This window comes from Podarcis gaigeae, assembly GCF_964106915.1.
Source record: "Podarcis gaigeae genome assembly, chromosome: 16".
Lineage (NCBI taxonomy): Eukaryota > Metazoa > Chordata > Lepidosauria > Squamata > Lacertidae > Podarcis > Podarcis gaigeae.
In genome coordinates, this window is record NC_139693.1 from 4,802,317 (window position 1) to 4,828,929 (window position 26,613).

The 26,613-nt window shown below is 47.9% G+C and overlaps 1 protein-coding gene across 5 annotated transcripts in view; it reads right to left on the bottom strand.

The window, feature by feature from the left end:
- TARS2 (threonyl-tRNA synthetase 2, mitochondrial) overlaps positions 1–25,092 on the bottom strand; it is a 49,486-nt gene extending 24,394 nt beyond the window's left edge. For 3 of the 5 annotated variants that reach the window (XM_083715681.1, XM_083715680.1, XM_083715679.1), the window contains exons 1-14: positions 23,820–25,089; positions 21,819–22,009; positions 20,983–21,106; positions 18,366–18,490; positions 14,729–14,846; positions 12,123–12,187; positions 9,310–9,388; positions 8,137–8,283; positions 7,547–7,645; positions 6,425–6,591; positions 6,134–6,296; positions 5,391–5,528; positions 4,821–4,898; positions 3,317–3,417 (exon numbers count right to left, since the gene is read on the bottom strand). In XM_083715681.1, coding sequence (XP_083571807.1) covers positions 3,317–3,417; positions 4,821–4,898; positions 5,391–5,528; positions 6,134–6,296; positions 6,425–6,591; positions 7,547–7,645; positions 8,137–8,283; positions 9,310–9,388; positions 12,123–12,187; positions 14,729–14,846; positions 18,366–18,490; positions 20,983–21,106; positions 21,819–22,009; positions 23,820–23,885 — 1,661 coding nt within the window. In that variant the 5' untranslated portion in view covers positions 23,886–25,089. Of the gene's footprint in view, positions 1–13; positions 784–3,316; positions 3,418–4,820; positions 4,899–5,390; positions 5,529–6,133; positions 6,297–6,424; positions 6,592–7,546; positions 7,646–8,136; positions 8,284–9,309; positions 9,389–12,122; positions 12,188–14,728; positions 14,847–18,365; positions 18,491–20,982; positions 21,107–21,818; positions 22,010–23,819 lie in introns of those variants that run through there. The other 2 variants (XM_083715683.1, XM_083715682.1) reach the window with 2 other exon arrangements.
- Positions 25,093–26,613: the final 1,521 nt, after the last annotated feature.

The following is a 26,613-nucleotide window of genomic DNA, read 5'->3' on the forward strand; positions in this document are numbered from 1 at the left end:
CTGTATGAGACATGAACACACAGAGTCAGCACCTGAACTCTCAGGGCTGTGTATGCTCCAAGTTCCTGAAATCCTTTTGGGTGAAGCTAACCTTGGTTTCTGCCCCAACGCTAACGACGGAAATTAAGAAGGTAAGAAGGGCCCTGCTGGATCAGGCCAGTGGCCCATCTAGTCTGGCCTCCTGTTCTCACCATGGTCAGCCATCAGATGCCAGTGGGAATCCCCACAAACAGGACCTGAGCACAAGAGCTCTCTCACCCCTGGGATTCGGAAGCACTGCTGCCTGCAGCTGTGGGCTGAGTGCGTTTGCGTAATCTAGGCCAGGGGTGCAAGCTTCGCTCAGGTGGGCCCCGTAGCTTCCCTGTGGATTTGTGGCGGAAGGCAGGAGATGGCACATGTTTAGGAATGAAGGAAGCTGCCATACCTTGAATCAGATCATTGGGTGTTCCGTCTACAATGACTGGCAGCAGCCTTCCAGGATTTCAGGCAAGAGACATTCCCATCCCTTCCTGCCAATGCCACTTGGAACTGAACCTTCATGGAAAGCATGTGATCCTACCACTAAATAATGCTAATATTCCAGTCCTTGTGGTTCCAAATCAAGGGCTGACTCAGGAAAGCTGCCTTATACCCAAGTCAGATGCTTGGTCAGTATTTGTCCACATTGTCCAGCATCTGGTCTTCAGGGTTTCAGGCAGGGGGTATTCCCAGACTTAACTGGAGAGGTCAGCAGTAAAACCTGGGACCTTTCGCATGCAGATTCTAGCAGCTGTTCCTGACTTCCTGCTGGGAAGGTGAACAAGGATCTCAACCCCTCCCTTCCCCAAACCAAACCAAACCAAACCAAACCACGTCAGGTCTGGAACAAAATTTTATTTCGGGGTTTTTTTTTTGCTTTTGCCTGCTTGTGTTGTTACTCCTGTTTTGTGATTTAAAATTAAGACAATTGCTTTTTTCAGATGATAGATAGATAGATGATAGATAGATAGATAGATAGATATAGATAGATGATAGATAGATAGATAGATAGATAGATAGATAGATAGATAGATAGATAGATAGATAGATGATAGATAGTACTTTGAAGGGGCCCAGTCTCCCCACCTAGATATTCCTTATTTCTAAGAGGGATCTTTGCCAAGATGCACAAAAAAGCTTGCCCAACAACAAGGTTACAGTCAGACCTCTGGCAGGCAAAACACTTCCCCATTCTTCCAAGTCTGACACCTAGAGCTGGCACACAGCTGGTGCCACGCAGATTGGAGATTAGCTCCTGCAGCTGGTAAACCAATCTCCAGAAAGCTACTAAACAAAAGTGCCTTCAGATTCCTAGGCAGTTCCTCTTTCCCTGTCCTGTGGTCAGACAGGGGTTGGGTAGGGGAAGGACCAGTTGCGAAAGTTGGGTGTGAGGAAGCGAAGGGAGAGGGAGAGAGTGAGAAAAGGGAACCTTCCACTCAAAGAGACCCGAGAATGAGGCTCCTCTGACGGTATCGCCGTGGAGATTTTGCGTTGGCTCTCTCAGAAGTTACGCACTCATGTCTGAGCTTCTTGCTTGATGTTATAAACACTATGGCAATGTGCTGTGCTCAGTGTAGGGCTTTTTTTTGGGGGGGGAGGGGGGAGCGAAGGGTGCAAGCCAAGTGGTGGAACATCTGCTTTGCATGCTACGGTGCCAGGTTCATTCGCACAAAACTTACTCCATGTTTTGCTTGCACAATCTGGCAGGTCTGGAAAGAAACTCGGGTGCATCTGAGCCACTTCAGCCAAGAACTGAAAATGCAAGAGCCTGTAGCTCCGCGGCAGAAAGTCTGCTTTGCATGCGGAACGTCCTCCGGGTCAATTCCCAATGGCATCTCCAGGGACGGTGGGCAAACACTCCTGTCTAGAGCAGGTGTGGGGAAAACTGTGGCTCACCAGACATTGCTGAACTACAACTCCCATCATCAGCATCCCCAGCCACTGGCCATGCTTGCTGGGGCTGCTGGGAGTTGAAGTTCAACAACATCTGGAGGGCCAAAGGCTCCCCACCATCACCTTACAGAACCACGGCCAATTAGCGCAGGGCTACAATGGAAGCCTGTGCCTCTCCAGGTGTTAGGGGGCTACAGCAGTGTTTCCCAACCTTGTGCCTCCAGCTGTTTTTGGACTGCAATTCCCATCATCCCTTGCCACTGGTCTTGCTAGTCAGGGATGATGGGAGTTGTAGTTCAAAAACAGCTGGAGGCACAAGGTTGGGAAACACTGGGCTACAGTACCCATTATTTTTTTGTTTTAGTTTTAACCATTTTAACTACAGTGGTACCTCTGGTTGCAAACAGGATCCATTCCGGAGGCCCGTTCGCAACATGAAAAGAGCGCAACCCGCAAATCTGCACACGCGCGGGTTGCGATTCGCCACTTCTGCGTATGTGCATGACATCATTATGCGCTTCTGCGCATGTGTGAGCGACGAAACCCGGAAATAACCCTTTCTGGTACTTCTGGGTCGCCACAGGACATAACCTGAAAGAACGTCATGTGAAGCAGACGTAACATGAGGCATGACTCTATTTATTTGTGTTTTTACCTTGTATTTTTACTGTGTGTATTTACCCTGAGATCTTGTGATGAAGAGTGGGATCTTAATAATGATAAGAATTCTAACCAGTAACTATGCTGGTTGATTGGGAGTTGAGCGTCCTTCCATGCTGTTGAAAACCAGTCATTTTTCCAGAACCATGAGGACTGGGACCTTGCTTTATTTCTAAGGGAATAGCTATAGCTGAGCAGTTGAGCACCTGCTTTGCATGCAGAAGGTCCCAGGCAGGCAACTCCAGGTAGGGCTCTTCAAGGCCCCCGACAGAAAACTCTGCCTTGTCAGCCTAGACCAAGGATCGGGATAAATCCCAGCCAGTCAGGGATGGTGGGGATTGTAGTCTGGACAGCTACAGGTGTGTCCAGGGGAACCAAGAGGAAGCCCCAAAGTTGCCTCCTACCCAGTCAGACCATTGGCCCATCTACATCAGTAGTGTCTGCACTCACTGACAGCAGTTCTCCAGGATTTCGGTAAAGGAAATCCTGTCCGACCTGGAGATGCCATTGAACATAGGACCTTTTGCATGGAAAGCAGATGCTCTCCCGCTGAACTATGGCCTTCCCCTTAGACCATAATGGCCTGACATGGCAGGAGACAGCTCCCTCTGTTTCCAAAACGTTTTCTTTTCATTAAATCCCCCTGCATGAAAATTCGAAGGCAACCTGGGAATTTTAGGGGATGGCAGGAGCAGAGTGGCAAGTATATGAAGCCCCCTGGCTATCTACCTGGAGCAGAGCTCACCTTGCGTATGAGAGATCAAACCGGATGGGCATCTGGAAATCCAGCTGAATGGTGGCACATTGGTGGTGCCGGCCGAGGGCATCTTTAATCTGAATATCAACCTGGGGAAAAATGCAAACACAGAGAATGCTGTGAGGAACAGGACCCATTACGTGCCTCAGCTAGCTCTGACCTGCAAGTGCCGTTGGGCAATGTTCAAAGAGGATCAGAAAAATCCACAGAGGATAAGGCTGTCAGTGGCTGCCAACCCTACTGGGCATGTTCTGCCTTGACTGTCGGAGGCAGGCAGCTTTTGAATGTCAGTCGCCAGGACTCAGAAGTGAGAGGAGTGGGCTTGGTTCTCACTGTGAACACAAGCACATAAGAAGAGCCTTCTGCATCAGGCCAAAGGGGGCCCATTTGGTCCAGAACCTTGTTCCTAGAGTCGCCAACCAGATGCCCCAATGAGAACCCACAAGCAGGATTCAGACATAATAATAATAACAATAACAATAATAATAAAAAAAAAACAATTTTATTTATATCCCGTCCTCCCCAGCCAAAGCCAGGCTCAGAGCAGCTAACAACAATAAAAATAACACAGCATTCTAAATCAATTCATTCTAAAATCAATTCAAAATCAAATTAATGGCAACCATTCGGCTAGAGTTCTGTGAGGATTACCAAAGGAGGGGGTCAGACTATGCCTTGGCCAAAGGCCTGGTGGAACAGCTCTGTCTTGCAGGCCCTGCGGAAAGATGTCAAGTCCTGCAGGGCCCTAGTCTATTGTGACAGAGGGTTCCACCAGATCAGGGCCACAGCTGAAAAAGCCCTGGCTCTGGTTGAGGCCAGCCTAATCTCCCTGTGGCCCGGGACCTCCAAGATGTTTTTGTTTGAAGACCGTAAGGTCCTCCGTGGTACATACCAGGAGAGGCGCTCCCAGAGGTACGAGGGTCCTAGGCCGTATAGGGCTTTCAAGGTTAAAACCAGCACTTTAAACCTGATCCTGTACTCCACCGGGAGCCAGTGCAGTTGGTAAAGCACTGGGTGAATGTGATCCCATGGCGAGGACCCCGTAAAGAGTCTCGCCGCGGCATTCTGCACCCGCTGGAGTTTCTGGGTCAGTCTCAAGGGCAGTCCCACATAGAGAGAGAACACTCTTCCCTCCTGGAGTCTTCAGCAACTGGGATTCAGAACCACTGCTGCCTCTATGACTATGGAAGCAGAGCAGAGTCACCAGGATTAGCAGCCATCCATGAATTTGTCCTGTCCTATTTTAAAGCCCTCCCAGTTGGTGGCAATCACTGCCTCCTGTGGGAGAGAGTTCCATAGTTTTAACTCTGCACTGCACAGAGAAGGACTTTATTCAAACAGCTCTGAATTTCGCAGCATTCAGCTTGGCTGGATGCCCACAAGCTCTAGAGTTAGGGGGAACCAGAGCCTAGGTGGGTCCCCATTGGCCGCATCCAGCTACTGGGCTCTTCCTACGGTTCAGGATTTCTGGCAGGCAGGGCCACTCACTGACCTTTGGCCCGTAGAAGGCGCCATCCCCAGGATTGAGCTCCCAAGGCTGTCCAAAGTCTCGGAGGCTTTTTTCCAGCAGCTGGAAGGTGAGAGAAAAAGGAGGAGTCAGGAAACTGAGCTGGCTTTCCACTTGGCAAGCGCCCGCCAGCTGGGTGGCCAGGTCACGGGAGCTTCTTTGAGCAGAAAAAGGACCTCAGGGCATGTTTGCCTAGCAGACAGGATGGAACAAAGGATATTTTTAAAGGGGAGAGAAGCATTTGGAGAACACACACAAAGCTAATCCTTCCCATCACTGCGAGGGATAAAACCTGCACGAATATGGATTGAAACATAACATTGAAAGCTATTTAAGTGCTTCTCAGGTTGATCAATTTGCAGGCAGGGGAAAAAATTGGCTATCCTAGGCAATGGCTGGACAGTGTTCTTGAAGCTATGAACATGATTTTGACCAAACTGCGGGGGGCAGTGGAAGACAGGAGTGCCTGGCGTGCTCTGGTCCAGGGGGTCACGAAGAGTCGGACATGACTAAACGACAACAACAACAGGCAATGGCAGGGGGTCTCATTCTTACCTCCTCGGCCCGATCCCAAAGGTGAGGCTCCCCGAGGAATTTTTCGGGGCGGGTGGAGAGGTAGAAGCGCAAAGTGAATCCGAAAACAGAGTAGACAGCTTGAAGGAAGTCCAGGCAGCCTTGAATTTCTCCTTCCAGCTGAATTTGAGGGGTGGGGGAAGAGAGAAGAAAAGAGGTGATCATATCCCGTCCCTTCCTGGTTTGTCCCGGCATTCCCTCCTCTCCTTTAAAAGATGTTCCAGTTTTTGCCCATTTGGTATCAGAAGACTTTTATGTTGTTGTTTTTTTACATTTCCTTTTAACTGATACTCATCAAAAGGTATACCAAAGTTTATACCCAACACAAATTCTATTTCTATGATATACGAGAATAAAAGAAATGTTTTAAAAATCCAATCAAAAAAGAAATAGGAGCAAAGAGGAGGAAGGTTGAAGAAAGAAAAGGAAAGAGAGAGAAAAGCTGTTTCAACAGAGACAGGTGGGGCCTTCGGGTTCAGCCATGCAGGTACAGTGGTACCTCTGGTTAAGTACTTAATTCGTTCCAGAGGTCCGTTCTTAACCTGAAGCACCACTTTAGCTAATGGGGCCTCCCGCTGCCGCCTCACCACCAGAGCACGATTTCTGTTCTCATCCTGAAGCAAAGTTCTTCACCCGAGGTACTATTTCTGGGTTAGTGGAGTCTGTAACCTGAAGCGTATGTAACCTGAGGTACCACTGTATCTTGCCATCGCCCCATCCCTCACCTGATCCATGGCACAGAAGATGTGAGCGTCATCCTGCTGGAACCGGCGCACCCGCGTCAGCCCAGTCAGGGCTCCCGACGGCTCGTTTCTGTGCAGAACCCCAAAGTCAGCAAGGCGGAGAGGCAGCTCCCTCCAGGATCGGGGGCGGTGGCCAAACATGAGGCTACGTGGAAGAAAGGGAGAGGAACTTGCTTCAACCTCTCAAGGCACATCAGTGGAGCTGTAGGGGCAAGCTGAATATACCCTCCCAGGTCTCCATCCCCCCTGCCCCCCCAATAATTCATAACTCACCAATGGCCAGGGCAGTTCATTGGCTTGAGAGCAAAGGTCTCATCTTCGACCCTGAAGGAGAACATGTTCTCGGCATAGTGCTGCCAGTGGCCAGATGCTTCCCACAGCTTCGCGTTGTAAATGTTGGGGGTGATCACCTCCGAGAAGCCGCGCTTGAGATACTCACTCTGGGACACCAAAAAACAAAAGGGAGGGGGATACCCCAGGAGTTGGGGGGCAGAGAATTAAGTAACAGGTGGAGCATTAGTCCCAGCACGGCTAAAAGATATTTAATATTAGTTTTCTTCACGCACCAGCTCATTAAAAATAATAAACGTTTGTTTGTTTTTTAATTCCTGACTTTATAAAAGTAAAGGGACCCCTGACCATTAAGGTCCAGTCGTGACCGACTCTGGGGTTGCGGTGCTCATCTCGCTTTATTGGCCGAGGGAGCCGGCGTACAGCTTCCGGGTCATGTGGCCAGCATGATTAAGCCGCTTCTGGCGAACCAGAGCAGCGCACGGAAACGCCGTTTACCTTCCCTCCGGAGTGGTACCTATTTATCTACTTGCACTTTGACGTGCTTTTGAACTGCTAGGTTGGCAGGAGCAGGGACCGAGCAACGGGAGCTCACCCCGTCGCGGGGATTCGAACCGCCGACCTTCTGATCGGCAAGTCCTAGGCTCTGTGGTTTAACCCACAGTCCCTCCTGACTTTATAACTCGCTCCAATAGGCTATGTGGTTCGTCTTTTAATAAAGTCTGCACAGGAAATTAGATTGTTTGCTTGCATCTCTTTGCTCACATATACTGGGCTGATGTAGCAAGAGTGGCAGAAACTGTCTTTTTCAAACTGGCCATCCTATTCTCCTGTCTGGACACAGATTTTATCCAGTTCTTACCATACAAAATCCTGACTGCACTGTACAGGGAAACATCTTTGCATTGTATATATCAATAACGAACACTGGGTTTAAAGTCAACTTGAATTGTCATTCTTACGGACTGTTTCTGATACTTAGCCAGGGAAGGATGAACTTAGATAATCTGCCTCAAACAGACCAGCTCTGACCTTTGCACATAAGTCACGCACAGGCAAACACTGGAACATTTGAGAAGCGATGGATTAGGAAGCAGAGCACACCTTAATGAAGTCCATAAGAGTTGTGTAAATGTGTGCTCCTTTGGGGAGGAAGAAGCAGCTTCCTGGGCTCAGTTCATGGAAGAAGAAAAGCTCTTGAACCTGCAGAGGAACAAAGTCAGTCTGTGCGGTGTAATTAGAACAGGGGAATAGGATCCGAGAGAGCAGGGTTCAAATCTTCAGAAGGAGAGCTTGGTCCCAGTCACTGTCTCTATGGCAGGCACAGGCAAACTCAGCCCTCCAGATGTTTTGGGTATTACAACTCCCATCATCCCTAGCTAACAGGACCAGTGGTCAGGGATGATGGGAATTGTAGTCCCAAAACATCCGGAGGGCCGAGTTTGCCTATGCCTGCTCTATGGCTTGCAGGAGTAATGAGAGGATAAAAATGGGGGAGAACCACGTACAACCACCTTGAGCTACTCAGCAGGAAGGCAGGGTGCCAGTGCATCAATATATATTTTAAAGGTGCTTGTTCATAAAAGAATGTGACTCCCTGGGCTTAAAAAAAAACCTCCCCCTCCCTTGGAGCATGGGGGGGGGAAGCATTTCCTCCCAGAGGTTATACCAGACCCAACAGGTCTTAATTCCACCTTGCCTATCCGCCGATGATCCCGCTGGGCAGCCTCCTCTTGAGCACGTTCCCATTCTGTGAGCTGCTTGGAGCTGGGAAAGGAGATGCCGTAGACCCGCTGCAGGGACTCCTTCGAAGGGTCTCCGTGCCAGTAGGAGGCGGCGTTCTGCCAAGCCAAGAGGAATGAAAAGAAATAAAATAAGCATGCAATATTGCCTGGTCCAGAAAAGAAGCCCCTGGGGTTTCTGAACATGTGAAGGTTCAGGACAGGGGAAAAGAAAGCAGTGAAAGTATGGAACTGGCTTCCGGGGGAGGCAGTGATGGCGGCCAACTTAAGATGGCTTCGAAAAAGAATTTTAGGCAAATTTATGGATGGCTATGCTCTGCCTCCACTGCTAGAGGCAGCAATGCTTCTGAATACCAGTTGGTGGGAATTGTGAGTGGGAAAAGTGGTTCTTGTGTTCAAACCCTGCTTGCTGGTTTCCCTTGAGGGCATCTGCCTTGCCCCTGTGGGAACAGGATGCTGGACTAGGTGGGTCCTTGGCTTGGTTCAGCAGCCTCTGCTTAAGCTGTTACATTAGCACAACTTTGGCATTTCTACCACCTGGCATATTATTATTATTATTATTATTATTATTATTATTATTATTATTATTACAGTCATACCTCATGGTACGTTTGCTTCATGTTACGTTCTTTCAGGTTACGTCCCGCAGCGACCCAGAAGTACCGGAAAGGGTTACTTCTGGGTTTCGCCGCTCGTGCATGCGCAAACACTCAAAATGACGTCATGCGCATGTGCAGAAGCGGCAAATTGCAACCCGCGCGTGTGCAGATGCACCACTGCGGGTTGCGCTCTTTTCATGTTGCGAATGGACCTCCGGAACAGATCCTGTTCACAACCAGAGGTACCACTGTATTATTATTATTATTATTATTATTATTATTATTATTGCTATTTAGACTTAATGGTCACTTGCTACCTAACAAGCCTCCAAGTGACTTAAAAACAAATACAAAGGGGGGGGGGGAATTATATGAAACATTAAAATGTTCACACAACAGCTATGCTTCATTAATACGCTTATCTTTATTTTATTGATTCGCAGCATTTGCACCAGGCTCTTCAGCCCCCCCTCAAAGGCTCCCCACCCTACTTCCGGATGCAAGGACCTGGGACATTAGCACCCACCTTCAGGAGCTTCAGTGCACGGATCTCCCCCGTATGCCGGACGTGTGGCCCCCGGCAGAGGTCGATGAAGGGCCCGCATCTGCAGACAGGAAAGAGGAGAAATGGTGAGTATCGGGCCTTGATTATTCCTAATGCTTTAACTCCTTAGGTGGCGTACGTATGCTCCAACTGGAGAACAGCCTTTAACAAACCTGTTATGGATTTTGAAGACGCTCTAACTCAGGACGAAAGGGAGAAACTTGCTAAGAGGAAGGCACTCTTGGCAAACCCTCACCGTGATCAACTCCTGCCTGGAAACCAATGTCCCCACTGTGGAGCAACGTGTGGATCCAGAAATGGCCTCCACAGTCACCCACGGACACACTGCTAAGACCGTGTTCATGGAAGACAATCGTACTTGACTATGAGGGATCACCAAAGAAGAAGACGACTTACGAAATTGCTTATATTTTGTGTATTAATAATAATTTTTTATTGCGGTCAAAGACCGATTCATATTATTTTATGTATTTTAACCCGCTTTACGATGCCTTGAGGCTTTTGTTTTTTAAAATATAAATATGTCTTTAAGAAATATAACTAAACATAACTAAATTAGAATAACAGGAGCATTGACGCTGTGGCGATCGCAACAGGTCTGTTAAAGGACTAGGTGGCAATATTGCTTACACCGATGCCCCAGCCCATTGGGGAATTTAGTTGATCACTGTGAGGACAGCATGCTGAGCCATTGACTTGAGCCAGCCCTAAGGCTCTTCCTAGGTTCTTACGACATATAAGAAAAAGCCCAGAATAAAATTTAAGATACTTACGGATACTAAAGATAGAGGGGGATTTGCCCTGCCAGATCTTAAACTTTACTATGAATCAGCAGCTTTTTGCTGGTTGAAGGAATGGCTACTTCTCGAAAACACAGATATCCTAGATCTTGAAGGTCATGATAATGTATTTGGATGGCATGCATATTTGTGGTATGGCAAGGTTGAAGTACATAAGGCTTTTAAAAACCATATTGTCAGGAAAGCATTGTTCAATGTATGGTCGAGATATAAAGATTTTTTGGAAAGTAAAACCCCAAGGTGGCTCTCACCTATGGAAGCGAAAGCTTTGAAAAAACTTAACATGGAGACTAAATGGCCAAAGTATTGGGAAATTTTGGAAGAGGAAGGTGATAAATTGAAATTGCAGAGTTATGAGAAGCTCAAAGACAAGGTGCGAGACTGGCTACACTATTTTCAAATAAGAGAGGTTTATAACCAAGACAAAAAAGTGGGCTTCCAGGTGGAAAAATCAAAGTTAGAGACAGAATTGTTAGAACCCAATGCTAAGATATTGTCAAGAATGTATAATTTGCTGTTGAAATGGAATACTGAAGAAGAAACAGTAAAATCTGCAATGATAAAATGGGCACAAGATATAGGATATAACATTATGTTTGCTGACTGGGAGAAGTTGTGGACCACTGGAATTAAATTTACGGCATGTAATGCCTTGAGAGAGAATATTATGAAATTGATGTATAGGTGGTACATGACCCCAGTCAAGCTTGCAAAAATCTATCATCTGCCCGATAACAAATGTTGGAAATGTAAAGAAACTGAAGGTACATTCTTTCACCTCTGGTGGATGTGCCCAAGGATTAAGGCTTTCTGGGAGATGATATATAATGAACTAAAAAAGGTACTTAAGTACACTTTCCCTAAGAAACCGAAGGCCTTTCTCCTGGGCATAGTCGGCCAATTGGTGCCAAAGAAGGATAGAACTTTCTTTATGTATGCAACAGCAGCAGCGAGAATTCTCACAGCAAAGCATTGGAAGACACAAGATGTACCCACCCTGGAAGAATGGCAGATGCAAGTAATGGAGTATATGGAGATGGCGGAAATGACTGGCAGAATCCGAGACCAGGGAGAAGAGACGGTGGAAGAAGATTGGAAGAAATTTAAAATTTATTTGCAGAAATATTGCAAAATTTTTGAATGTGAATGACGTTGGAATGAAACGAAGTGGTTCTAGCAATATGATTAGAAGTTATAATATGTGAGGAAAAATTACTAAGGGTAAAATAAGAGGGTATGAATTTGCTGAACAAATTTGTAAATGGAATACAAAAAAGGGAGGTGTGAGGAAGTCATGAAAATAAGTTAATGAGTGGTACGATATTTGAAAGGGTGATGTTTCTTTTTTAAATTTTTCTTTTTAAATTTTGTTTTTTGTTTTTTGTCTGTTTGCGTGTTTTTGTTTTTTAAACTTCTATTTGTAAAAACTTAATAAATATTATTAAAAAAATAAATAAACTGACGTGCTCATCTGCATCGCCAGGAATAAGCTCAGATTTGCACTAAAGATCAGGAGGCGCTCCTGTTTTCTCAAAAGGCGGTTGAGGTAAAGGTAAAGGACCCCTGGACAGTTAAATCCAGTCAAAGGAGACTATGGGGTTGCGGCGCTCATCTCACTTTCAGGCTGAGGAAGCCTGCGTTTGTCCGCAGACAGCTTTCCGGGTCGTGTGGCCAGCAGGACTAAACTGCTTTTGGCGCAACAGAACACAGTGATGGAAACCAGAGTGCACGGAAACACCGTTTACCTTCCCACCACAGCGGTACCTATTTATCTACTTGCACTGGCGTGCTTTCGAACTGCTAGTTGGCAGGAACTGGGACAGAGCTCACTCCGTCGTGGGATTCAAACCGCTGACCTTCTGATCGGCAAGCCCAAGAGGCTCAGTGGTTTAGACCACAGTGCCACCCGCGTCTCAAAAGGAAGCAACAAGCGCAGGTTAGCCGTGGATGTCCAGAGTCGAGGGTTTCTCTCACCTGTACACGGTGGCAGTCGGAGATTTCACCTTTTCGTCAATAATCTGAAGTTTGAACTTGTTGTGCTGGAAGGGCAAAGAAAGAGCCAACAATCGTCAAGGAAGTTTTGTAATAGTTCGCTGTGAGAAACAGGGTGCTGGACTAGGTGGGCCACTGGCCTGATCCTGCCAGCTCCTCTGTGTTCTATTCATCCCGCAACCGCATTACCCAAAATCCCACTTCCCTGAACACTTTCCAAAAGAAGAAAATTAGTCTGAATGCTCAACCCAAAGCTGCTGGCATGTAGCTCAGTGGCAGAGCACCAGGCCTGCATGCAGAAGTCTCCCGGTTCAATCCCCAGCCTCTCCAGGTAAGGCTGGGAATATGCCCTGCCTGAAACCCCTGGAAGAACCTCAATGGCAGCTTCCTCTAGTCCTATTTAAACTGGCCTATTAATCAGAACCATGAGAACTGATGTCTTTGTCCATGGTGTTTTCTTGGCGACACTGGAGTGGCTTGCCGGTTCCTGCTCCAGGTGGATCACGTTTGGTCAAAACTCTCCACTATGACCTGCCATTTTGGGTGCCCTGCTTGGCATAGCTCATAGCTTCTCTGAGTTATTCAAGCCCCTTCTCCACGGCAAGGCAGTGATCCATGAAGCTGAGGCTCCAATACTTTGGCCACCTCATGAGAAAAGAAGACTCTGGAAAAGACCCTGATGTTGGGAAAGATGGAGGACACAAGGAGAAGGGGACGACAGAGGACGAGATGGTTGGACTGTGTTCTCAGAATGAGTTTGACCAAACTGCGGGAGGCAGTGGAAGACAGGAGTGCCTGGCGTGCTCTGGTCCAGGGGGTCACGAAGAGTCGCACACAACTATACGACTAAACAACAACAATGAGAACTGAAATCTTACTAGCTGTTTGAAACAACCCACACTACTAAAAAGCCATTATTAGTTCCAAAACAGTGAGAGAAGGAACAATATTCAAAACACAGCTCATCATTTCAATAAGAAGTGGGTCGAAAGAACAAGCCTGCTTAAAAGCAAAACATGGGAGGGAGCAACACCTCTCCTTTGGGAGGAAGCCTCAGAAATGTGAGGCCATCACTGAAAAGGCCCCGTTCCTTGCGTTCAACAGCCTAGTTGGACCTTAATTGCAGATACTTAGACCTGGGCAGGTTCGCTGAAAATACATAGGTGAAGGCTGTCCTTCAAGGCTCTCTCTCTACTGTTGCACGAATGGTATCCTGCCATTAGACCTGGAGGCTGTGGGTTGCATTCTCTCTCTGCTAGTGCAAGGGCAATTCAGCACAACAAGCTGTGCCAGTGGAAACTCGTTGCGCAACAGATTGCACAATCGGTCAACACAAGTGACCAGCAACCTACTTACAAGTTCTCTTGTGCAAAACACGTCACGTATACGGCACTGGATACGACCCCTCTAATCCTAGCAAGCACGGAACACTCTGGATAAACCAGTCAAATGGAGCTGTGTATTTCGAAGGCTGTGCCTGACTGTGAGTTTGCACCTATGTTCCCATATCCAAGCGGGATATGCAAGAGGAACCCTGCACTCTTTCTAAAAATCGGCCACCAAGCCCAGCCTTTCCCCGTGCCTTCTGGGGCCTTCCAGATCTTTTGGACTACAGCTCTCCCCAATGACATACTAGCACAGCAGTGTTGGCTAAGGATGATGGGAGCTGAAGTCCAAAATATCTGTAGAGTATGAGCCCATCGAAGGCTGAACTAGGCCATCGTTCTGTTTCCCCACAAAAGCCCAAACAAATTATTCTGGGAGGCCCCAAAAGAGAGGGTGGAAGCCAGGTGTTTATGTCTCCAACAACTGGGATAGACAACTTCTGAACATGGAGGTTCAGTTGACTAATAGCCACTGACAGGCAGCTCTTCAGAAACTGGTTTCATGCCCTCTTAAAAGCTACACTAAAGCCTCTGGTTCATTGGCGCATCCTGTGGCAGCAGATGCCACAAACTGCAGTCAACCTCTAGGAATTGTATACAACTTTGCAGCTGTTTCAGAAACCAGGCCATCAAAACAAAAACAGAAGAAAAAGCTCGAAGAACCTGTTGCCAGCCATTTTAGTAATTTTCACAGCCACAACATTTTCAGGAGTGGAAATTCCTGTAGGGTAGGAAAGCAAAGGGAAGAATGCCCCACAGCACCTTGAAACTAAGGTGTGGAACATCTGTGGCAGCCCAGATGTTGCTGCAAGATTCCACCCTAGTCAGTGGTCAAGGATGACAACAAGATTTCCAATCCATGAACACCAGGGAGACCAGATCTCAAACTGGAAATGGACTAGCAATACAATAACCTCTGAACAACCATGGCCTCAGCTCAGGGGACAAATATGTCACATTTTACCTAAGCAGTAAACTATTTTTCTTGTCCTTCTTGTGCTCCTCTAACATAGTACTTGCCCAGATGTTGCCTTCCTGAACACTCCTGCCATCCTCACTCATCTTGGTTTCAGGTGCAAAATCCAGTTATGTCACTGGCAAGGCAGAGGCCCCAGCATTTAACTAAATAATTCTAAGCTTCTTTTTATTCCGTCTTTCTACGAAATGACGGAGGGCGCTTCTGACATTCTTTGGAGTTTGCACCTTAAAGAGCTCCATTAGTTCCTCTCGAGAGACTTCCAGCCGTTCAAAGGGATGGTTCTTGGCGATTATCCCCTTGCAGATTTCCTCCAGGACTGGCAGGTCTTTACTGGACACAGTCCTGTGAAGAAGAAAGAAATGAGAAGCATTTTACAGGACACATGGAGACATCAACAGATAATGTCAAGCAATCATAGGCAGCCCAGGCAGACCCAAAATGACAAAGAGGGTCATAAAACCCCTGATCTTCAAAGTTTTGATACCTAACCAACAGACAGAAAGATAAACCTTGATTTGGACCAGCCAGTTCTGTGGACCAGACAGCCTTTGTCCCTGCATATGTTGTGAACTGCTCCTAATCAAGTTTATTTACTTCCCTGCTTGTTTGATCTTAAAAACTTTGGAGATTAAGGCTTTGTTATCCTGTTTGCCATTTTCTGACTCTCGCAAAGCTTCCCCCCCCCCACCTTCAACCAGCAACCCTTCTGCTTAAGTCAAACTTTATGACGATTCAGAGATTAAATCATCAGGGGGATTTGGAAAGAAGTTTCAAGACTAGCAAAATTTCTCAGTACAGAAAAGCCATTGCTTGACCAGTGGCGACACCTAGTGGAGAGCAGAGGTGTAACACGCACACCCACGGGATTGAGGAAGTCCTACAGGCCAATTCATTTGTGCAAGGCAAAAAGTGCGTGCGTGCGCGCGCGCGCATACACACAGACCACTTTCAGAAGGAGATTCTTTTCACATTCAATATGTCATGCCTATCCTGCCTCTTTTTTTTCAACAACAAAATCTCAAAAGCAATGAACACATTAAGAGGAACATGAGAAGCTGCCATATACCAAGTAAGATCATTAAGGTGCATCTAGTCCAGGGGGGGTCAGCAAACTTTTTCAGCAGGGGGCTGGTCCACTGTCCCTCAGACCTTGTGGGGGGCGGACTATATTTTGAAGGAAAAAAATAAATAATGAACGATTTTCGCCCGTCCGCAAAGAGGCCTGAAGATGCTTCGCTTTACTAGTCCCAGCTGTCGTCCCAATAGCCGCAGTTGAGCTTCTCCAGCCAGCCAGGTGCCATGGTGGGGTAGGAGGCTGAGTCAACCAGCGAAGACAGAAGCAGCAGCCCTGACGGAGGAACCGCGGGCAGAGGTAGGAGAACTGGGGCGTCGCCGGAGCTTTTACCCACCACCTGCTGCTGCTGCTGCTTCCTGAGAGGCACCGCAGAGAAGAAGACAGAGCTGCCCATCAACTTGCAAGCTGCCACCGCAACAACCCACCTGAATGCCATGGGAGGAATAAAGGAGGGAGGGAAGCAGGCGGCAACGAAGAAAGCGCGTGAGGAAGCTGTGTGGAAAAGGAAGGGAGGAAGAGAGGGCAGACTGTGAGAGAGGGAGGAGGAGCAGGAGGAAAACGCAGCAGCCGCTGCCGTCACACGCCTCCTTCACAGCGCCACCCTGCTGAGGCGGACAGGCAGGCAAGCCAACTCCCAGCATCGACAGCGCCAGTGTGGGACAAGATTGCTCCGTCTCTGAGACAAGCGCCGCCGTGAGAGAGGGAGAGGGAAAGAACATGTGCGCTGGCGATCCACACAGCGATTCCTGGACTGTCCGCAGGCCAGATCTAGAAGGCAATTGGGCCCGATCCGGCCCACGGACCTTAGTTTGCCGACCCATGATCTAGCACAATGCTGTTGACAGTGACTGGCAGCAATGTATCTCCAGTGCTTCATTGCAAAACAAGATCAAAACTAGCGTTACGTAAAATACATTGAACAAGCACACAAAACATAATCGACTGTGCATTCACATAAACAATTCTCTCCTGTATTTTTATACTTCTCTTGCACATTATCAACACCTAAAGTACAACAATGTAAGCAGAAGTCCCAATAGATCAGTTCATTCATAGAATCCAAATATCTGCTAGTTTCTGTTCCACGTATGTCTTTGTATGTTCATAAAATCCAAATGGGAGCTTACTACAGTTCCACAGAATCTTGACAAGGATTTCCGGAATAATGCCTTGTTTCGACCTCCTGGGCTTCATCAGCTGTACGTGTTTGTATGTAGTATATCAAGATAATGGAACTTATGAGATGGTGGTTTTGTGTTGATAATGTGCAAGAGTAGTATTTGATACTGTGATAAAAATACAGAAGAGAATTGTTTATGTGAATGCACAGCCGGTTACGTTTTGTGTGTTTGTTTTCTGGTGCTTCAGGCAGGGAGTCCTTCCCAGCTCAATCAGAGAATGAACCTGGAGCCCTCTGCATGCACCGTGGGTAATCTCCCACTGAGCTACAGCCCTGGCTCTAAGCAATAAAATTAAGATTCCAGTCCTCATGTTTCTGAATAAACGGATGATTTAAATGGGGACCCAGGAAGGTGCCTTATGCCAAGCCAGGCCATTGTTGCATCTAGCACTGGGTTAGGCTGACTTTTGCCTATTTTTTCCAAGGTGCACACTCTGTTCCATTGCAACCCAGGTCAGCCCTTTGGCGGGAGAAATCATTTTCTTATTTTATATATTCGCTTCCTTCCACCCCACCCCCCCAAAGAGAAGCATGTGGGATGCAACGAAACACCGCAACCACAAAACACACACAACCTTTAGAAGAGTTTGGATTTGATATCCCGCCTTTCACTCCCTTTAAGGAGTCTCAAAGCGGCTAACATTCTCCTTTCCCTTCCTCCCCCACAACAAACACTCTGTGAGGTGAGTGGGGCTGAGAGACTTCAGAGAAGTGTGACTGGCCCAAGGTCACCCAGCAGCTGCATGTGGAGGAGCGGAGACGCGAACCCGGCTCACCAGATTACGAGACTACCGCTCTTAACCACTACACCACACTGGCTCTCTTTAGAAAGGATAGGTGTCCACTTGCAACCTTTTCTTATAATAGGGTTATAATAACTGACTTGGAGCAGTTCCCCGGGGGTTTCAGGCAGGGAACGTTCCCTTCCTACATGCAGACGCCACTAGGGATTGGATCGGGGGCATTCTGCATGGAAGGCAGGAGCTCTGCCATTGAGCTACAGCTGTTCCTTAAAAATAAATCAAAGTCTGCAGCCTTTATGGTTCTGAAAGCAAGGCTTAATTTAATTAGGAACAGAAGGAACTGCCTTATACCACATCAGACCCTTGATCCATTATTGTCTACAGCAGGCACCCCCAAACTCGGCTCTCCAGATGTTTTTGGGACTACAATTCCCATCACCCCTGACCACTGGTCCTGTTAGCTAGGGATGATGGGAGTTGTAGTCCCAAAACAGCTGGAGGGCCGAGTTTGGGGATGCCTGGTCTACAGTGATTGGCAGTCTCTCTCCAGGGTTTCAGGCACAGGAAATTCCCTGCCCTACCTGGAGAAAACACTCAGGCCCTTCTGAATGCCAAGCAAGGACTCTACTACTGAGCCACGTGTCCCTTTCACTTGAGAGAGGGGAGGAAGGGCCTCTAAAGTGGCTCAGCCAAGAGACCAAGGACTTTAACTTCCAACTTTCTTTACATTCCAGCCAGTTGTTACAAGAACTCTGTAACCTGAAGAACTACAGCCTGCATCTGCTGTTTTCCTCTCCTACCCCCTTTTCCTTTTCAGTCGCACCTTTTCAACCGCACTCCCCACCATCGCCCTTCCAACTTACCTTTCCTCATCCAAATACATGTCGTAGAAGAAGCCATTTTCAGTGCTGGGTCCGTGGCACAGGTAGGCACCGTAGAACTGCTCGGCGGCACCTCCTAGAACGTGGGCACTGGAGTGCCAGAAAAGCTGGCAAAAGGGAAATTTGGGGAGAGGTCTAGTTAGGTACGCTGGAACTCCGGGCTCCTTCCCAAGGCAGCAGCACTGCCCCCTCCCCATTTGCAGAGGCGAGCTGAGGACAATGGTCAAAACAAACCAAGGGAGAATATTATTATAAGAACATCAAAAGAGGCTGGCTGCTAGATCAGGCCATTAAGAACTGTTGTCTGTCTGCAGGCGTGGACTTGGTTGAATGCATATGATGCAGCTTAGAAAAACAATCTTCTTGAAAAGTGCTACTAGACAATCTACAAGCCTGAAAAGGAATCAGCAGTTTAGGCAAATAAGCTCTGTCTGGTGCTAAAGGTACCTTAACAGCTGGACAGAAAATGGAAGAACAGGCCGGGGTGCTCTTTTGCCAGACAGCTTTTAAATTAAACAAAATGGCGTTTTTCTTAAAGCTTCAAAAGTGAAACTGTTAGGGAATTCTAATTCTAAAATGTCTGCTCAATAAACAAGTCCTTGCTGGGGGGGGGGGGGTGGCCAACCTAGCCCAGGATCCTGTCCTCCCAGTGGCCAACCAGATGCCATAATGGGAAGCTTGCAAGCAGGACCTGAGTGCAACAGCAGCCCTCTCACCACTTGTGAGTCTCAGCAGCTGGTATTGTTCAGAGGCATTTACTGTCTCTGACGGTAGAGGAAGAACAGTCCTAGGCTGCTAGACACTGACAGTCTCTTCTGCCTCCTCCCTGAATCAGCCTGACCCTCTTTCAAATCTAAGTTGTTGGCCATCATTATGTCTTATGGGAACGAATCCCAGAGTTTATCTGTGCTCTGTGTGAGGAAGTCCTTCCTCTTCTAGACTCACAGCTGTCCATGGAGGTGCAGGTCCATTCTGTGTCCAGGGCAGCTGTTTATCAGCTCCATCTGGTACGCAGGATGAGACCCTACCTGCCTGCAGACTGTCTCGCCAGAGTGGTGCACGCTTTGGTTATCTCTCACTTGGACTACTGCGATGCGCTCTATGTGGGGCTACCTTTGAAGGTGACCCGGAAACTACAACTAATCCAGAATGCGACAGCTGGACTGGGAGCGGCCGCCGAGACCAAATAACACCGGTCCTGAAAGACCTACATTGGCTCCCAGTACGTTTCCGAGCACAATTCAAAGTGTTGGTGCTGACCTTTAAAGCCCTAAATGGCCTCGGTCCAGTATACCTGAAGGAGCATCTCCACCCCCATTGTTCTGCCTGGAAACTGAGGTCTAGTGCCAAGGGCCTTATGGCGGTTCCCTCGTTGCGAGAAGCCAAGTTACAGGGAACCAGGCAGAGGGCCTTCTGGGTAGTGGCACCCGCCTTGTGGAATGCCCTCCCACCAGATGTCAAAGAGAAAAACAACTACCAGACTTTTAGAAGACATCTGAAGGCGGCCCTGTTTAGGGAAGCTTTCAATGTTTAATAGGTTATTGTATTTTAATATTCTGTTGGAAGCCGCCCAGAGTGGTTGGGGAAACCCGCCAGATGGGCGGGGTCTAAAAAATAAATAATAATAATAATTGTTGTTGTTGTTTTTGTTGTTATCATCTTCTCTGTCCCAAATCTTCCAGCCATCATGCAAGGAGCTAGGAAGAAGCCCAATATAATTCCGAAAGGATGACACCCCAGGAGTCTGAGGAAGGAGGGCTGGAAGAGGAGGGTCTTTCTGCCTTCGCCTACAGAGCAACGTCACCAGACTGGACTTTCCTGGCAAGAATGACCACACCACCCAGAAGGAGAAGGCCAGCTACCCAGACATTCCTCCTGAAGGCATCCTCTCCTGGAACACTGGCAACGAGACACAGCTTGGGTCCAAGCTGCCAGGCAGCCTGCGTCTACAAGCCCCTGAAGCTCACAAGCTAAGGTTTGATGCAGGCAACCAGCCCCTTTTAGCTCACAGCTGTTCACACGCCTATTACCCACCAACGAGCTCCTTTTAAAAGCTCCTCTTCCTGTAGCGCAGGGTCTGAGGAACCCATTTCTTGGCCAGGGAGGGCAGCTCTTTCTTTTCTCCTCCCCCCCCCCCCGTGCCCCCTACAAAGAAATGCTGACAGGTGGGCAGGCCCACCCATCTGCTAATGTTAACCAATAGCGGTGGGAGGGGAGAGGTTTGTATCACCCGCATCTTCCTCGTAGGAAAGGATTCTCTGCTCTTTTGGAGTGGGGTAGATATTTTTATTTATTTTCAATAACAGTATTAATATAAATTTACGGAATTTATATGAACACTCTGCTTATGAGCTGATGAGCAGAGGGTTCAATCCTGCTGCTTGGGCCACACGCCAGTTCCCTGTGGAGGACCTGGTGGGCACCGTCAATGAGGAATCAGGGTGCCTGGCAGTGCCGAACCTTGATTTCAGCCCCCAGAAGTTCTGGTATCTGGAAGGGGAGTGAGACCCTATTCCGTGCTTGCTTGCTAAACTCCAATCAAGATTTAGCAGCTCCCTTCCCTCTCTTCCGCACAAGCGAAACTCCTCTGGGTACTCACCGCCTGCCCATCCCGAGATTCGAAATCCACAAACTCCAAGCTGGCGTCGCCCTCCAGCGGGCGATCCAGGTCATGTAGGCTCCCATTCACCCGTGCCACTACGGCACCCTGGGCCAGACTCCGGCTGCAAGAGCAGTGAGAGGTTAGGACACATCTGACTGTCAACTGCCTCACAACCACGAGGAGAAACGGACCAGATATTTATTTTTATTTATTTTAGGTACTTCTGTGCTGCTTGGTATTAATAATCTCTAAGCAGTGCAGAAACATATTGTTATTATTAAGGTATGACCATTGCCCCCAAAAGGCAGAAGCTGGAAACTGCCTTGTAGCAAGCCGGACTATCTGTCCACCTAGTTCAGTACTGCTCACACTGTCTGGCAGAGGTTCTCTAGAATCCCACAGGGGGTTCTCTTTTCCCAGCCCGGCCTGGATAGGCCACTGCAGATAGAAACTGAACCTGTCTGCTTGCAAAGCAGATGCTCTATCCCTGAGCTACGGCCCTTCCAGTGAATCAGAAGGTTTCAGATTCTGAGTTAAAGAAGAGCTTGCTAAGCCTTAAGAAGGCCAAAGGTGCTGAACCTCCAGATGCTGCTGAACTACAACTCCCATCAACTCAGGGGCATCTCAAAAAACTTCAAATGTTACTCATCTCCTAGGGATATGTTTTTACAAGTGAAGGACAGGATCCCAAATTTTTGAATCGCACCTCTCTGTTCATATCTCAAGAGCTGCCAATCCTTTGCCTAAAACAGTTTGGTGTTTTTTTTAAAAAGAAAGTGTTCAAGAGGAAGCACATTTGAAGAAAGCACATAGCGAACATCTAACACACACACCTGATCTGCAGCGCCACTTGATACGGCGTGGTCATCCAGGCCTCCCCGTTTATTTCACTGCCACCTGGTAGGGAAATCCGGATCGGCTGGCTTTTTTTGTGGCTTCGCTTGGTGTATTGTTCAGCCGCAGCAGCTTTTAGCTTCTCATAAAACGCCAGGCGCTCAGAGATGTGGGAAGGAAGAGCACCCGCCTACAGGAGAAGACATAGGACAGAGTCAATCGCCGTAAATTCTGGCCTTACCTTAGGGAAACGGCCACTTTCAAAATGCAGAATGACTGACAAGACCCCCATTAAAACAGATGGCCAGGAAATCTATTAATGTTCATATTTGTTAAAGGTAAAGGTACCCCTGCCCGTACGGGCCAGTCTTGACAGACTCTAGGGTTGTGCGCTCATCTCACTCTATAGACTGGGAGCCAGCGCTGTCCGGAGACACTTCCAGGTCATGTGGCCAGCGTGACAAGCTGCATCTGGCGAGCCAGCGCAGCACACGGAACACCGTTTACCTTCCCGCTGGTAAGCGGTCCCTACTTATCTACTTGCACCCGGGGGTGCTTTCGAACTGCTAGGTTGGCAGGCGCTGGGACTGAACGACGGGAGCGCACCCTGCTGCGGGGATTCGAACCGCCGACCATGCGATTGGCAAGTCCTAGGCGCTGAGGTTTTACCCACAGCGCCACCCGCGTCCCTTACATATTTGTTCCAGGACTGGGAAAAAAACCACTCCAGGTACTACAGCCAACATAGTTCTGTTGAGGGGAAGTGAAGAAGAGTTACATGGTTTGTGGGGAAATGGTACCGTTTGCAGAGAATGATGGAAAGGGGTAAGCAACTGCCTTGGAGCAGTTTTCTCCCCAAAATCGGTAGCAGATAAACCTGGAGGCAGCAGACTCCCTTTTATACCAGTTAGGAGTGTCAGTGTGACAACTGCCAACCCAAAGAGAAACTGATATACAGACCCCTGCCCTGTCTCTCCAAGAACAGGTTTCACATGGGGCGCCCAGAATGGCAATTCAGCGCTCAGTCAGACACTCAAGGGCAAACATCAGATGCTCCCAAGATAGAGGAAAAATAAAGAGCACCTACTGACGGGAGCTTGCCTCCCAAGGATGCACAACTTGTACAGCGATGCTGCAGGAGTGCATTTGGCACCTAGTCGTTTCATTTAGCAAGCCCCAACTGGGTGAGTTGCAAATGTATGGGAGCACCATCATAAAGCAATAACCTCTAAGGTTTGGGGTGGGGAGACTGGATGATGAGCTCCGAAGGTTGTCAAGGGAAGAAAGTACTGTTTTATCTGGAGCGACGCTGGACACCAGGGATTGCCCGGCAACCATGCTTCTTCATTCCCAGCGGTGTGGAGGAAATGCCACAGTTGCACTCTGTGCATGTTCAGAGATGCTCCATTATGCTGCAGTTACAGATAGGTAGCCGTGTTGGTCTGCCATAGTCAAAACAAAAGAAACAAAAAAATTCCTTCCAGTAGCACCTTAAAGACCAACTAAGTTAGTTCTTGGTATGAGCTTTCGTGTGTATCTGAAGAAGTGTGCATGCACACGAAAGCTCATACCAAGAACTAACTTAGTTGGTCTTTAAGGTGCTACTGGAAGGAATTATTTTTTTTTGTTTCCATTATGTTGCATCGCTTTGCAACGTGTTTTCTCTACGCAGCATTGTCCTGAAAGCAACGTTAAGGAACGGCCAAGTTCAGGCCAGATGGTCTCGCCTTGGTCATTCACATAAATCTGAAAGTGCCGGTGCTTTGAAGGACCTGCTACAACAGGCAAAAATCTGGCTTTACTCCTGGGGCGGATGGAAGGCCTCGCCCGTTGAAAGCCTGCCTGCTGGACAGAAAAACAACAGCAGCAGCACAGGAGCTTTCAAGACGAGAGGCTGCAGCTTTAGAAATTATGGGGCAGCGAGAAAAATAGGATTGGAGACTGAGAAAAGGAGGGATTCGAAAAATAAATGCATTTAAATTAGAAGACTATCAACAGACCCTGTACAGCCTGCAGAGATGGCTCTTCCCAGCCCAGATCTTCCTCCAAGGCCAAAGGACCTTCATCTTTGAGGAAACCCGTGTCAAGTCACCAGTTCCCACGTGGGAAACTGCCGGGGGTCCCTTAGGCCGGTTGCACCCTTTGCAAAAGCAGCTCCAGCATCCCTTCTCCACCTTGCAAACTGCGAACAGGGGAGCAGCAGCCGCCGGCGTGGGACTCTGCGCGCGCTGATTGGCCGCCTCTGCAAAGAGGAAGAGAACGCGGATTGGTAGTCTAGCTAGCCAATAGGCTTCCTCCCCCTGGAAGGAGTTTCCTTCCCCCTCCCCTCCTGAAACAAGGACTCGAGGATGTGAAGTTCCGCCCACCTTTCCTCCCCCGCCCGGATCAACGCGACAAGCAAGACGGGGAAATGAAATTCTGCAGCCACCGATTCTCCTGCGAATTAAGGAGGGCTTCTTGGATCGCAGGCTTGCACGCGAGGTTGCCAGCTGACCAGAAACTGATATGCAGGCCTTTGTGTAGGGTACAAAGGGGGAAAGGCTCCCCTCACTGCATGCAGGTGAGAAGCACGCTTTAACCGTGCTGAGCGAGGTCTGTCAACCTGCACAGCTGCAGCGGCCAGTTGGAAAGTTGGCAACCCAGTAGGCACGGCAGGGAACGCTTAGGGCAAAACACAGCCTAGCTGCAGAGGAATTCTGTGGCCATACACTGAAGAGAACTGCATGTTGCAATTAAAACCAAAACATAACCAATTTCTGCGTAACAGGCATAAAGCATGCAGCTTTCAGCCTGATAGGCAGAGTTCAGGAAAAGCTGCATTGGTTGGATTTCCACGTCCCCTACAGTACTCAAAGGGCTTTAAAAATGCCTTTATTTATTTAAAACATATGTAGCATAATCAGTGTTCTAAATAAAGTAATTTTTTCCTATGTCTCATTTAAGTACTGTAGGAGGTGGAAATTCAACAGGTGCAGCTTCTAACACTTCCTATCCATCACAGGGAAAGGGGCAAGCTTTGAATTGTGCCCAACTGAATTCTACTCAGAGTAGACACATTGAAAACAATGGACCTATATCATGTCCATTTATTTCAGTGGGTTTACTCAAGAGTATGACTAACACTACATACGAACCCTTTGCCTGTTAGGCTGCTGATCCAAGGGCCCAGGGGTTCCTGTCAGGAAAAAGGTCATGACCCCATATCCTCCTAGCAGCTCCATGAAACCCTATAAACCAGATTATCAGTGTGCACATACAAAAGGCATAAAAGGCGTATTTAAGCATTAAAATCACGTTAGAAAGTAATCCCAGTCTTTTCAATGAGCCATTCGTAGATTGGGCAGGATTTGGCCAAAGACAGCCTCTTAAATTCCACTAATTTTTATCCCAGTAGGAGAGTTAAGTGCATATCCTTGAATCCCTTCTACTAGAATCAATGTGGTATAAAAGTGCCAGGGCTGGCCCAAGACATTTTGGCACCCGAGACGAACCACAAGATGGTGTTCCTCTCCTCCCTGATCTACATTGCAATCTGCTGCTCCCATGAATCCAGCCACCTGCAGTGGTCGCCTCATCTTCCCTTGAGGGTGGGCCGGCCCTGCCAAGTGCTCATGAGAGCCAGACAGCTCCCAATATATTTCACCCCCCACCCCACACCTGAAATTGATGTAAATCCCTAACCCTCCCCTTTCCCTCCTAACACCAAAAAGGACCATATTTCACTCTCTGGGTTTTTCATATTTTTAATCGGCAAATCCAAGACGCTCATACCAGATTTTTTCCTATGAGCGATGGCAGAGTGAGCTCTTTACTCTGAAGTTGCTACTGGTGTCTGTTCTATCCGAATAATGCCTTATAATTATTTTTCACACGCACAACTGAAAAACCCACTGTGTCCTACCTCTTAAGACTTGTTCCATGGATTACTGCCTCACTCACACACACAAAAAGCCTCTCAAGCATGGCCTAGCTTTTAAGGCTTGTTCTGAGGATGATGGAAGTGTTTGCGAATTACAAACAGCTTGGTCCTACCTACATTTATTTGGTTGCATATCCCAAATTGGCTTACTCTTGGTTGCATGTGCACACGACTGCAGTTGTGTGGATTGGGCCCCATATGTAAATACAGATAAGCTCAGCAGAACTCACTCCTACCTCTGGAGGTAAAGTAACTACTTAAGTAAACAGCATGCTAGGGAAAGAGATAACCAGGTTGTCACCTTGGCAAAATAATCAGATGTGCAGAGAGAGATGATAAATGTAAAAACCAAAACCTAAAAACAAGGCACAGACACAGAAGAAATAAATTGTAACCCAGTTTTGTAGGAAACCTTTCAAAGGAGTCGATTCAGGTTGACAAAGAACAAGAACTGAGGAGGTCTAATCTGAGAGTGCCCACATGAGCTAGGCTGATGTGATGCCCTTTCAAGGAAATTTTTATGAGGCTGGTGCCCAATTCAGGTGGGAGAGGAGTGGGCAGTCTCACCCCACCCCCTGGCAACACACTTGTATATCATGTATACTACAGGTGATGGATTTGCATTATCTATGCCTCTTCAAAAAGAGAAGGCAATTTGTACACATCAACATAGCTGTCAAAGTCTCCCTTTTTGGAAGGGAAATTCCTTTGTTCTGCATAGGCTTCTTCGCAAGAAAAGGGAAAAGTTGACAGCTATGCACATTGAGTATTGGTACAATTGGGCCCCCAAATCATTTGCAACGTCAGCATGGAGATTTGACAGACCACTGTGAGGTTTGATGCCCCAGCTCAGGTCTGACCAGCGCATGGAACAG